General features: G+C 40.0%; 2 protein-coding genes across 4 annotated transcripts; both read right to left on the bottom strand.

The window, feature by feature from the left end:
• Positions 1-2,859: 2,859 nt before the first annotated feature.
• Positions 2,860-5,868, bottom strand: LOC147525323 (ABC transporter G family member 39-like). Its single transcript, XM_086606365.1, has 7 exons — positions 5,796-5,868; positions 5,439-5,716; positions 5,264-5,344; positions 5,066-5,183; positions 4,745-4,972; positions 4,497-4,662; positions 2,860-4,041 (listed from the first exon to the last, which is right to left on the bottom strand). The coding sequence occupies exons 2-5, from the start codon at positions 5,577-5,579 to the stop codon at positions 4,956-4,958; spliced, it is 357 nt and encodes a 118-aa protein (XP_086462491.1). The 5' UTR covers positions 5,580-5,716; positions 5,796-5,868; the 3' UTR covers positions 2,860-4,041; positions 4,497-4,662; positions 4,745-4,955.
• Positions 5,869-9,543: 3,675 nt separating this feature from the next.
• On the bottom strand, positions 9,544-12,785 carry LOC147525324 (AP-3 complex subunit sigma-like). 3 transcript variants are annotated; one of them, XM_086564870.1, is made up of 7 exons: positions 12,542-12,785; positions 12,371-12,409; positions 12,146-12,242; positions 10,895-10,965; positions 10,186-10,277; positions 9,874-10,094; positions 9,544-9,717 (listed from the first exon to the last, which is right to left on the bottom strand). In XM_086564870.1, exons 1-6 carry the CDS (start codon positions 12,743-12,745, stop codon positions 10,031-10,033), a joined length of 567 nt encoding a protein of 188 aa, XP_086420996.1. In that variant the 5' UTR covers positions 12,746-12,785; the 3' UTR covers positions 9,544-9,717; positions 9,874-10,030. The 3 variants fall into 3 exon arrangements, with proteins under 3 accessions (XP_086420996.1, XP_086421003.1, XP_086421009.1); XM_086564877.1 differs by having other exon boundaries at positions 9,544-9,721; XM_086564883.1 differs by lacking the exon at positions 12,371-12,409 and having other exon boundaries at positions 12,542-12,782.
• Positions 12,786-12,896: the final 111 nt, after the last annotated feature.

Below are 12,896 nucleotides of genomic sequence, written 5' to 3' on the forward strand. Positions count from 1 at the left end.
ACATATATGCACCGCTGCTGATCCTTTGTTGATATGTCGATTAAGCCAACCGTTCTCGATGCTCCTAATGTGAGTAATCCGAGGTCGGACTTCGATTCTTGGGGAATGAGACTTTTTGAATTTCCGTTATGAGAATATCACTAGTGGACAGTGGACCGACCCATGTAATCGTCTTTACATTGGATGGTTCGGTGTTTTGATGATCCCTACTTTATTGACCGAAACTTCTATATTTATTATTGCCTTCATTCTTTGCTCCTCCCTCCAAAGAGATATTGTTGGTATTCGTGGAACCCGTTTACGGGTCTCTACTTTATGGAAACAATATCATTTCGGTGCTATTATTCCTACTTACGCAGCTATTGGGTTGCACTTTTACCCAATATGGGAGGCAGCGTCCGTTGATGAATGGTTATACAATGGCGGTCCTTATGAACTAATTGTTCTACACTTGCTTACTTGGTGTACATGTAGCTTGTTACATGGGTCATGAGTGGGGGCTTAGTTTCCGTTTAGGTATCGCCCTTGGATTCTTTGTTGCATATTCAACTCCTATGGTCTGCCGCTCACATTTTTTTCTTGATCTACCCAATTGGTCAAGGATGCTTCTCGATAGTATGCCTCTAGGAATGTGGTACTTTCAATTTCATGATTGTATTCGGTGCTGAGCACAACATCCTTATGCACCCATTTCACATGTTAGGCGTGGCGGTGTATTCAGCGGCTCCCTATTGATTGCTATGCATGGTTCCTTGGTAACCTCTAGTTTGATCGGAAACCACGAGAAAATGAATCTGCTAATGAAAGTTCTGGATTCGGTTAAGAGGAATAAACTTTTAATATCGTGAGTCGCTGCTCATGGTTATTTGGCGATTTATCTTCCAATATGCTTGTTTTATCAATTCTCGTTCTTTACACTTCTTCTTAGTGCTTGGCCTGTAGTAGGTATTTGGTTTCTTGCTTTAGGTATCGGCACCATGGCTTTCAACCTAAATGGTTTTAATTTCAACCAATCAGTAGTTGATAGTCAAGGTCGTGTAATTAACACTTGGCAGATATCATCAACCGGCGCTAACCTTGGTATGGAAGTTATGCATGAATGTAATGCTCACAACTTCCCTCTAGACCTAGTCTGCTTGTTGAAGTTCCATCCACAAATGGCTAAGACTTAGGTCTTAGTGTATGCGCCCGATTTTAGTGTATATGAGTCATTGAAGTTGCGGGACTAATACCAAAATTCTTGTTCACAAGAAAGCGGTATTAGTCCCGTGATTTTGTTTTAAAAGTGTTTTATCCTCTATCGATAGATAGGCTGAAATCTGAAATGAGAAATAGAAAAACGAAAGAATTATTATCGCTTAGCGCTTGTGCTAAGGAAGAATGCTCCCTCGCGAAAAAAGATTCCTCTACAGGTGAATTCCCTCTTATCCGGTTAGGGCTTCTTCCCAAGAAATGAATAAGCTGCCGCCTCCTGGAGAGTGGTTTCAGCTCTCCCTCTCGTTCGCAATCGAGTGCCCCGCAGGTTTCAACTAAGCGGGTGCGTGCCTAGATGAAATCCAGCTATCGTTGAGTGAGATGCTACTGCTTTTCTTCTACGCTTGACTTGCTTGAAGAACGGAGCAAGCGAGCCTATTTCCTTGTTCACTGCTACTGGCCTTTCCGTGGTGTAGTCTTTCACATATGAATTCACTGGCCTTTCAAACAAAGTCAGTGTAGTCCCGATGGATCTCCACTTTCTGGACCCCCTCCTCTCTTGCAAAGAAGTCTCTCCCTCTGGTCCCCCCCTAGAAGTTGACTTGTTGACGAAGTGGGTGCGTCTTGCTTTCTTCCCAAGCCAGGAAGGGTTCCTGAAGAAGCCAGCTAACAAAGCGGCTGGACTTGATAAGTAGGGGAGTAAGCCCTTACCCGTTGCAACCAAGCCTTTCTAATCTAATGAATAAAGGCGCATTGAAGCTCTCATTCTTGGTCGATATTCTTCAATCCTATTGGTGAAACTAAACAGAAGAGCTGCAAGAAGCCGTAGCCCCTGTTTATCAAGCCTTAGTCAAAGAGTGAGTGCCCGGTGTGGTGGTAAAGGGAAGGGGCCTAGAAGTGCCTACTACTAGACTACTCTACGACTTGCAGGCAGCTATGAATGAGATTAGATCTCTTGAACTGTTACCCACATTGGGAACATCCTAGTTATGACTTGAAGCAACTGTTTGAACTGTCCTATTTGAGACGGGGCCTTAGCTTGGCTCCATTCAATCCGGTCTGGTATTTCGGTAAGGGGCGAGCTAGAGCTCAAAGTGCCTCACTCACTAATATCATATCTTCTGCTCTGCTTCCCCACTAATTGACTTCGCAGGTGCTGCTTTGCTGCCTGAATTCCCGGATAGCTGAGCTGGTAAAGTAGTCTTCAACATCGTCTGCAAGATCGTCTGCTGCTCTTTCTGCTGAGTCAAATGCCCTAGTAACAATGCTGAATTAAGATTTCTCACCTGCAAATGAGTCTCCCATACTTAGGGTTACACTTTAAGGTGCGGTGCTGCTTTCCCATCCCCTGCAAAGAGAAAACCTCCCCCACTTTAGCATTCCCTCCTAAAGGTTTTTTCCCATACAGGTTCTTTCACCGTCCCTCCCTGTATCCCCCGGGGGTGCTTCCATAATTCCAGAGTGAGTGGCGGTAAGTTCAATCAAGTGATATTTGAGACAGAAGCAAGCAATTGGTCCAACCAGTCCTAGCTGACCTTCAAAGAGGCTTCGGCGCAACCTTCTTACTGACAGAAAGGAGGGGGGGGAGAAGACTACCAAATAGCCAACCCCTCCGATCCGAGAGGCAGACTTCCACTCGCGGAAACTTACTTTCTGGCGGTCGTTCAAAGCAAGCATTTCCTTCTCCCTCAGCATGAATTTGAGGCATAGAGATGGAATGGAGTTTGGGTCAGCCAACAACTCCGGCCCAGAAGCACGCTTGTCTTAAGTTGCATCCTTAGGCACGTTCTACCTCTGCCTATTGGTCGGTAGAGCCAACTTCCGACCTTGAACCCGCCTTCGAACTACATTCAGCAAGCATAGGATTCGGGATTGGACAAGAGCACCCGCTAAGACAGAGTTCACCGCTCCACATGAAAGACCGAATTGAGCAGCCAACCAACCACTTGAGTGACCCGCTAAGGTAGTTAACCTCCCGGAATTCCCTCTCTGATCTTATAAAAAGAAATACCCCAGAAAGAGAGCCAACAGATGAGCGAGCCTGCTTTTTCTATTGGATGGAATGATACATTGCCCGCATTCCACCAACCAGTTTGATACTTTGACTCTCGGAGGGGTGATCTACGCTCTTGAGGTGAACAATAAAGGCAATCTGGTTGTACCACATGCAGAAGTAGCAAGAAACTAGCACCTCTCTTCCGGCATACCATAGCCTAATAGGAAGGAAGCATAGGAAGGAAGAGGCCTCGTTGCAAGCCTGAAGACTCTTTCTTCTTTTACGGGTCAATCTGATTCCAAGATATGGGGGTTAGGGTTGCTCACCTATCAATGCAATTCCTCCTATGTCTCACAACATCCCCCGCCAAAAGTGCTCCTTGCCCACCTGTTGACGAAGTGGGGGCGGGCTGCTTTTATTTTACACCTTCTCTAGAGTTTGAGGAAAAGACGCATTCCCCACTCTAGCAGGAACCCGATAGCACCTACTTACAAATAGAAATAATTGGTCTATTGCTTAAAGTATGAATATAAGCAAGCTTTCTTATTCTAAGACAGATAGAAATATTCAACAACAGTTCGGAAGGCAAGAGCGATCACCACGTTCAGCCACTCACTCTGGAATTATGGCAGCACCCGCCTCTTCTCTCCATATATACCCTGAACTTCGACGAGCAGGCAGCAGGCATAGTGCATAGGGCCAACCACTCAGTCAAGCAAGAGCAGGCAGACTAGTTTATTCATCTTAAACAAGAGATCAAACGCAGGAACAAGCCGCTTACTTTCCCAACTACTAATATTCTTCCCCGGCTTAACCTACTCGTTTAGGGTTCGGACTGCTGCGGCTGCTACCTGAGAGAGGGTAAAGTCTTCATCAAAGAGACCGATTCACATCAACCCGACTCGCTATCAGTAAGGTCAGCTGGTTGAGTAGCGGGAGGAGAATCCACAAGACAAGTAAGGGTATGAAGAAAGAAGCAAGGGATGAGCGCCCAACGCGCGAAAGCTAACGCGCTTTAGTTTTCTTCCTTCTTCGGGCTGGGTATGCTTTTTTTAATTCCGTTCTGGCTGCGGATATAGAGGAAAAAAAAATTGGGGGGGGGGCACCTCAACTTTCCCACGAAAAAAATGAGTCTCCTCGGAAAAAAAATTGGAAAAAAGAAGAAATATCATTAACAAATAGTTGAATTATATACATACATGTCAGAGAAAAAGATTGTCATGGTTTCTATGTGTTAACATGATAGCTAAACTAGTCAAATTCCACAAAAACCTGGTGTGAATACATCCCAGCAGGAAATGCTTACTTGTGCAAACGCATATGGTAAAGCAGAATACATCCCAACAGCTCTTTCTCTTTAAAAGACAGTCCGTTACACAACCACAACTGGTTGCACGGTTGAAGCATTTTGAGTCCCAATAACAGAACTGTTGTAAAGATGGAACCCATTGCACTGAACTTGCTTCCTGAACCTGCAAGTTTCCCAAGAAGAATAGACGTATACACATGTTGTGGTGAAGGACTTGAAAGTTTGTAAGTTAGAGATTAACTTACGTTTGAGAACCTTGCTTCCAGAATATTGACCCAAACATTAAGGTAACAACAATTGTGAAGAATATTTGTACTGCAGTATATGCTGGATCACGCCAGTAGGACAAGTGTTGCTTCCACAAGCAAGCCATGCACTGGGTAAGTATGGGCTGGGAGTATTGAGTGCTAAAGTAGAGATCCTTAGAACTTGGAGGAGGGACACTAAATTCCTTTATCAAGAGCTTGTTTCTCCTGAAAATATATTTTATAGACAGGCTAGAACCAGAAGAATTGATGTTAATCTCAAGCAGAAACTTTACTCTACTCAGTGAACGAGATCTGAACCCTTATATATTTCAGCAAATCTAATTCCGAGATTCTCTTCCTGGGCTGCAGTAGTCACCTCCAACATCCATGTTGTTGGGTTATATTTGTCTCGCATCTTTGGGACTCCTTTTATACCCTTGAAATAGCAATATCTAGTTTTCAGTACAGATTTGTGAGAGGAAAAAGTCACATGATCAGATTTGGGTTAGGACTCACTTCAAAGTACTTAATTAGATGGCAAGAATTGTGTCCCAGTGGGCCAAAATATATTTCTTCTCCTCGCTTCATTAGGAAGAGCTGCAATTATGCATATAAGACTAAAATATCAGCCAAGTTATAGTGGAAAAAGGACAAGAAAATGAGTTTAGCTCAACTCTTGAGAATCTCATACCTCGTCAAACGCCTCAAATATGTCAATGATAGGCTGGTGAATGGTACACACCACAGTTTTCCCTGTATCCACTATGTTCCTCACTGTTCTCATCACTATAGCAGTTGCTCTTGCATCGAGTCCAGAGGTTGGTTTGTCCATGAAAGTAATAGAGGGATTGGCGACTAGCTCAACTGCAATGGTAAGTCACTTACTCTGCTCAGTTGAGATCCCACTGACTCCAGGCAACCCTACTAGTGTTCCCCTCAGTGAGTTTAGCTCCACGAGTTCTATGACTTCTTTAATAAACATCTAGAACATTAGATTAAGACCAAATAACCAAATGAGCACAAGAAAGAGAGTAACTGTCAAACGAACCTTTCTAGCTGCTGAGTCGACTCCAGTGGGTAGCCGAAGCCATGCGGAATAGAGTAGAGATTCGTAGACTGTAAAAAAAAAGGATAGTGAAGAAATATTGAAAAAGTATGATACTACTATCAAAGGCATTATAGACACAACTTAGACCTGGCTATAAAGTACCACTAATGAATGAATGAAATGCATACCAATAATCTGATGCTCTTGTTATAAGAATATCATACGGTATTTTAGCCGACCCTTTTGCATTATGTAACAGTGGTGCACAATGGCTTCTTCAGAAGTATGGGATGTGGTTTTGGATGGCTCATGATATCCACGGGTATTGTAAAATGAGTCGTGTTTGGATTGACACCACCAGTTCCAGTTCCACTATCAACTGAGATAACCTACGTATATTAGTAATGTCATTAAAAAAATAGACACGGTCCGCAAACGCATTTGTACCTAAAGATTCCGATATTATCTTTTTTAAATGTGTAACACTTTTAAGCTTTGGTACATCATCTCAATTAACTACCCCATAAGCAAGCCTGGATCTCACAAGGTTTTGTGAGCACCACGGAAGATAAAGCATCAGTATATACTAGAAGACTTTGTTTTTTATGTAGAGGCTCTGCTCATACAGATGCCACTCTATGAGACGAAGTTTTGTAGCAACCCTCCACAATTTGTCCAAAATGTGGGAAGCTCAAACATAAAGTTCGATGGTGGAACAAAATGTGGAACCAACACATCCATCATAAATTTACTGCTACAAGAAGGAAATCCAAACTCAGCGACAACATGAAAACCTAGTTGCTAAAAGCGGAGATGTCACATTAGCATTGAGCTGAGATGGCCTTGTTGCCAGCAATATATGGAGCCTCTAGTGAGAGTGCAAATTTGCTAGTGAAATGAGAGAATGGCTAATGAATTGGTTAAGGATCATGCAATATTTACGAGGCTATATACCTAGAACTAAACGACGAAGTCTATTAACTGAACAACTATGAGAAGAAGATGTATTTCATTAAAATGTGGTGCTATGGCAGCGTAAGGATTCAGTTATTCAAAATTAAGAATTAATCTTCAACTGAGTTTTTTGTAGTTAAGGGGCATTCCTACAACTTTCTTAAACACTGAGTTGTGTCACGGCTTGAGTAATATTTGGAGAGCTAGTAGAGCACCTAGGCTCAAAAAATTGTTACTGGTTGTCTCTAGGGCAGGGAACGGGTCGGATATGGCTATATCTGAATCCGTATCCGAATCCGAATCCAAATGTTTCAAAAAAATTCTATCCGAATTCGAAGCCGAATCCGAAGCGGATAACTGATTGGATAACACTAAAAATTTGAAAAGTTACCCAAAACCCTTATCCGAACCCCGTATACGTATCCGACCCGAATACAAAATCGAATATGACCCAAACCCGACCCGAATTCATCGGGTTCGGGTCTACCCAACCTCATTCCCTGCCCTAGTTGCCTCCAGCCCAACGACAATTTAAGGTAAACTTAGATGGTGTATCAAGGAGAATCTTTGAATTGTTGGTTATGGTATATATGAGTTAGAGTCTTAGAGATTAGAGGTGTGCATAAAACCATATAAACCGACCGAAGCGAAACGAACCACGTGAGTTGGGTCAGTTATCGTAGGGTGATTGTTTGGTTCGGTTTAATAAAATACAAAACCAAAAGGGTTGGTTCGGTTAGTGGTTTTTAGAATAAGAAATTATATATAACCGAACCAAACCATATTATTACTAATATTACTAAAGTAGATTTTTTTACTTATAACCTACTCTATTATTCATCAATAATTTTCGGTTCAGTTACAGTTAAGGTCGGTTAACCGACAAAATAATGGTTTGGATTGGTTTTTGGCTATGCAGAAATAGGATGGTTTGGTTTTGGGTCGGTTAACCGTAGGGTGACGGTTTGGTTTGGTTTTCGTAACACCTAAATCGATAAGGTCGGTTCGGATATCGGTTTCAGCCCAAAACCGAACCGACCCGACCCATGCACACCCATTTTGGAGATTACATTAAACCTTCCTTATCCTCACGTACTCTAGCAACTAGACAATCACTATATCAGTTTATGGCGTGTCCGGTTATTCTTTTATAAAGGTTGAGATAAAAGACCTAACATGAGTTATTCTTAGTCCAAATTCTTACCCTGATCCTTCTCATCTCTGAAAAAAAAAAAAAAGTTTTCGAGCTCTCCCACAAGAGAACACATGTCGATTATAGATTGTATATTGTAAAGTGACAAACTTAAAATTTTTTAACAAGTAGTTAATATCAGATTTGGAAAACTTTCTAGAATAGGGCGGGTTGTCTTCTTTCCCCAACAAAACTTCATGCGCCTAACTTTTCAACAAAGAAGGTGAACTAAAACCATTTAAAGAATAGACAGAGTATTTTATCGTTGAGCCGAGATCCATTCAAAGCATAAAACAAATGACACTATAACGAGCAAATGCTATAGCTAACGAAAAAGAGTAAACACACTTTCTACAGCTCAATACTAGCATGATTGCCAACTGCCACAATCTTTCATCCCCTCAAGTTTAGCATCCCCAACACTTAACTTGAATCCAAATACAATTCATCAAGACTTCTTTCTCAACCCAACTACAATCCATCAAGACTAAACAAACAAACATGGTAGGGAAATATAAACAATCAAACACCAAACAAGATTATGTAAATAAAATCCTAAAGAGAACTTCACCATGCTATGTATAACATTGAATGCCTCAAACAACATTCTTACGCATTTACCAACTTGTGAGAGTTCAATTCTTAAATGCATTCGAAAATAAGTTGGAAACAATCATAATGTTCTCCAAGTAACTGATCAACTGGTACAGGTTCAATTATCTCATTACTGATACTAACATTAAAATTGACAACCAAAGAGTAACAAAAATAATTTACAACAAAAGCATAAAAATCCGAAAGCAAATATCTTAATAGTAATCACAACTCCTTTTCGGCTAAACTTCACTCCTCGATTTTGATTGAATTCCTAAAGAATATTGTCGCATTCTCTAACCCACAACCAAAATTTATGACTTTTACTTCACCCGATTCAATTAAGCAAGTTTGTCAAATAAAAGGAAGACTATTATATTGATGGCGAAAGATCCTCTTATGATTATTATTGTCTGTACTTTACTTCAGTTTTCATAGATTCTAGACATAGAAATTTGAAGGATGAGATTCCGACAAACATAAATACAATCTCATGCTACATTAACATCAATTAAAATCAATACACATGATCTTTTGTTTAAATGTTGTCAAAGAATCATATTTCATAAATATGAATGTATATAATTAAGTACCATTTTTAACCACTAGCCATTACTAGGCCAATTAACTGCCTAAGATTCACAAACTGTAGAATCTTGTTTGTTCCACCCCGATTCCCGAATCCTGCTTTCTCCATGACCCAAGCACATCGGGCGTGAATCTTGAAACCCAAAGACACATCTGAAAAAAAAAAAAAAAAAATGATTCAACTCTAGTTCTTTTTAGTTTCCATGGTGTAAAGTTCAACTCAAATAATATGAGAACTAACCAAAAAGTAAAATATAGTCCAAGTTACCATTTTTTCATCAAGACCAAGTGTTGGTTGAATTGAATCCTAGGGTACACTACCATCGTACCTCACTTATGGAAAATCTATCTTGCATTAGCAATCCCGTCTCAATACTTGAAATATTTACAGCGGGATAACCAACCACATCCTTGTTTTTCGGCCCTTCGGACATAGAGCAATCAGCTCATCCATTTTCAACCATTAGCTGTCTTTAATCACGATGCAATGATCCAATTTACGTGTTTCAATCTCCAATTTCATTTCAAATATGAGGTAGTTTCACAATGCATCTTCCAATCTACCAACCACATGAAACAAAAAATCTGCAGCACCTAACTAGCACATAGTATAGTTGAATATTACCCCGCAATGGATTGATTGGATAAACTGAAAAAATCTGAGTACTTGATGCAATTTTATCACTTTCGAAGAATGATAAGTGAATTTGATTCAGGGAATTGCTAAGTCTGAAAGCACAAAGCACTCACCATTGACTTGACGAAGAGCATCACATTTCAGTTGTGGGATAATCCCAGCTCAGCAAAATTGATACACATGATCCATGTACATCTCAAACATGAAACAGCTGATGACAATAAGTAATGTAAGAACACTGTTCTCTGATTTGAGAAAGAACATCTTTTATCAACTCTGCCAACTCGAAACAGATCTGGGGACTAGAGAGATTGCATTTGAGGCCTTCTCCAACCTGTTTAAACAAATAGTATAACAAAATGATAAATTGATTAATAAAAAACATACAAACATGTGGAAGGGATGAAGGAAAGAGAAGAGCGCACTTTGTAATCTCTTCAACAGCCTTCATAACTTCTGTTGCACTTGTTTCAAGCACTTGACCTCCAAATATGATTTCATTGAGAACCATATGCATCTGAGATAAGCAAAACTATAAGTACGTAATATTTGCTTACTAAAAAGACTTAAAAACACTGCATGCCCATTAAAGAATGAAGAAGAAATAATAATCAATAAAGTGAGAGAAAGTGTGAAGCATGTAAATTAAAGGATTCCAGCAATAGCACTGAATGTCTCATGCAAAAGAGTGGCTCGAAATAAAGTGGGAAACAAATTTGAGTTTGACTTAGATTTTTTAGCACTCATGGGGAATCACAAGAATTCATAAGGAAAAAATGGAAATAATTCCACTTTTATGTTTAACATTCCTATTACAGAACTGAGAACACAAACCTGACATTACATGGCTGATTTAACTAATAATAGTTTATTAAATTCTTTTCCTGTCAGAGCAGAGTGTTCAGCTAGATCTCTATAAGCGCCTAGATATGGATCTAGGATTCTAGGCACATCTTTTCCAACAAACAGAAAGTGTAATGTAACTAAGAAATACAAAAAGTGATCAATTACCTTTATTTTTATCAGTCATAGCAAAGGATATACTTTCTCTAGATGTCTTTTCAAACAATTTTCCTCATTTGGCATTAACAAATGAGCAATAAAGTTCAAAAGGCAAGAGGAGAAGATCCAAACCTTGCTAAAATTGAAAACGATATCAAGCTCGCACACATTTCTAAAGCATTTATCTAATGTCTCCACAAAAACTGAAAGCAAGATATCATGTGAACAAAGTAGCATGTCAGTTAACTAAGGAAGTAAAAAACCATTACAATTATTTTTTCATAAAAGTGAAAAATACACAAATAATGGCATCATGGAGCTTCAAGTTGTGGGCTGCCCTTCAATAGGAATCTCCAGTAATTCTGATGTTCAGCCCAAACCTTTATTGTCCATTATTTTATCTGTCTCTCTCTCTCTCTCCTTTTTTTTTTGAAAGTCATGCTAACTACAACTAGTTAGTTATGGTGTTGAAGGCACACCGAGTAATTGGGTACTTGTTTGGGTAGGCATATTTCATAGCAAGTGTCGTACTCAAAGTATGTGAATGGCAAAGGCATGGGAACTGATGCGGAATGGATTTGCTGAAGACATGTGGATTGCAATGGAATGTTACGCAGACAGGGTAATATGTTTCTGAAAGTTGGTTTGACTAGGGATATTCCCACCATGAATGTCGAAGGCATGAGATGTTCAAAAGGCAAGTCTACTAGACTGGAATAGTGTTGAAGGCACGCAGAAGATTACGAAAATTTGTATAGGATGATAACACTGTAGAAAGTTGTATTGTCTGTTTTATGTATAGAGCGCGACCCGCGCTCAGATAAGGCGTGTATAGAGCGCGACCTGCGACCCGCGCTCAGATAAAGCGCGTATATAAGCGCGACCCTCGCCTCGCTCGGGATGTGTCGATAGATTGAAGCCCGACCAGCGCTTGTCTCCAAAGACAAACAGAAGCGACCAGCCCTCGTGTTTCTCAAGCCACCGACTGTTTTGTTTCTTATTTTGTAACCTCTATATAAACCAAATTATAATCTCTTAGAATTCAATCAAGTAAATAAACACTGAATTGAATTGAGACCCGCGCTCTATACATAAAACAAACAATACAGCTTTCTACAAACACGAGAAATGGACAGCCGTTAAGGCACTAAATACACGGGAGTGAAATGTTAAATGCACATGGGGGACACGTAATAGTGAAAATAGTATGGACGGTGCAAAGTTCACGGAAAACTAGGTTCACATGGCAACTAATACACCCTCAACGACCACACCAGTCTCTGCAACTCATGTTTACTAACAAACAAGTATCAAGATTCAATGCATCAGAGTGTGTAGATGGGAAATGAAGTTTCAATGTCGACAAAGAATTAAGGAACATACCTTGGATAAGATCAAGCATAGCCAGTTCATTTTCTGAATCATCAAATACAAAGACAAAGTATAGCGTTGCATAATGCTTGTATACTGGCCGAGTATCCTGCAAAAATGAGCAACAACCAACCATAAATTTCAAGTTTGAAAAGCCGCGAACATGGGAAAGAAAGAAACACAATGAACAAGTACCAAAAGTTCTAGTAGCATATTAGTATTTAGTTTAAAAAAAACCTTTTCTGAAACTCTTCTGTATGAAGGGACACCAAGAAGCTGAACAGTGGTTGTTCAAGAAGAGATTGCAGTGGGACGTCAAGGATAAAATTTGCCAGTAACAGAATGTATGATCAAAGACAAAAACTAGCAAAAACTCCCTAGAAAAAAAAATCATTTGTTCAAGAGTACCGTTGATAGGTGTGCGAAAACAAAGTCGAAAATCCCAGTTGAAGAGTTATTCTTTGAAGAAGAAGAACCACCCTTTGCTCCAAAAAGCTCATTAGATATTGAAAAACCAGTTGAAGGTGAAGAAGAAGAAGCAGCAGTTGGTTTTACAATATTGTGGAGTTGGAGTAGTTTCTTTGATTCGTGAAACCCATTTTTCGTTTCCATTGTCGACAAAATTATGATGCTATCTTTTAAAATCTTTTTTTTCCGGTTTTACCCTCTTATTCTTCCGGTTCTACCCTCGTATTGTGTGGCTAGAAATTGTGCGCACCAAAACTTTCGGTACATCTCGCGCACCGTAGATTTAGCCTTAAAT

Source organism: Coptis chinensis, chromosome 1 (assembly GCF_015680905.1).
Source record: "Coptis chinensis isolate HL-2020 chromosome 1, ASM1568090v1, whole genome shotgun sequence".
NCBI classification, from domain to species: domain Eukaryota; kingdom Viridiplantae; phylum Streptophyta; class Magnoliopsida; order Ranunculales; family Ranunculaceae; genus Coptis; species Coptis chinensis.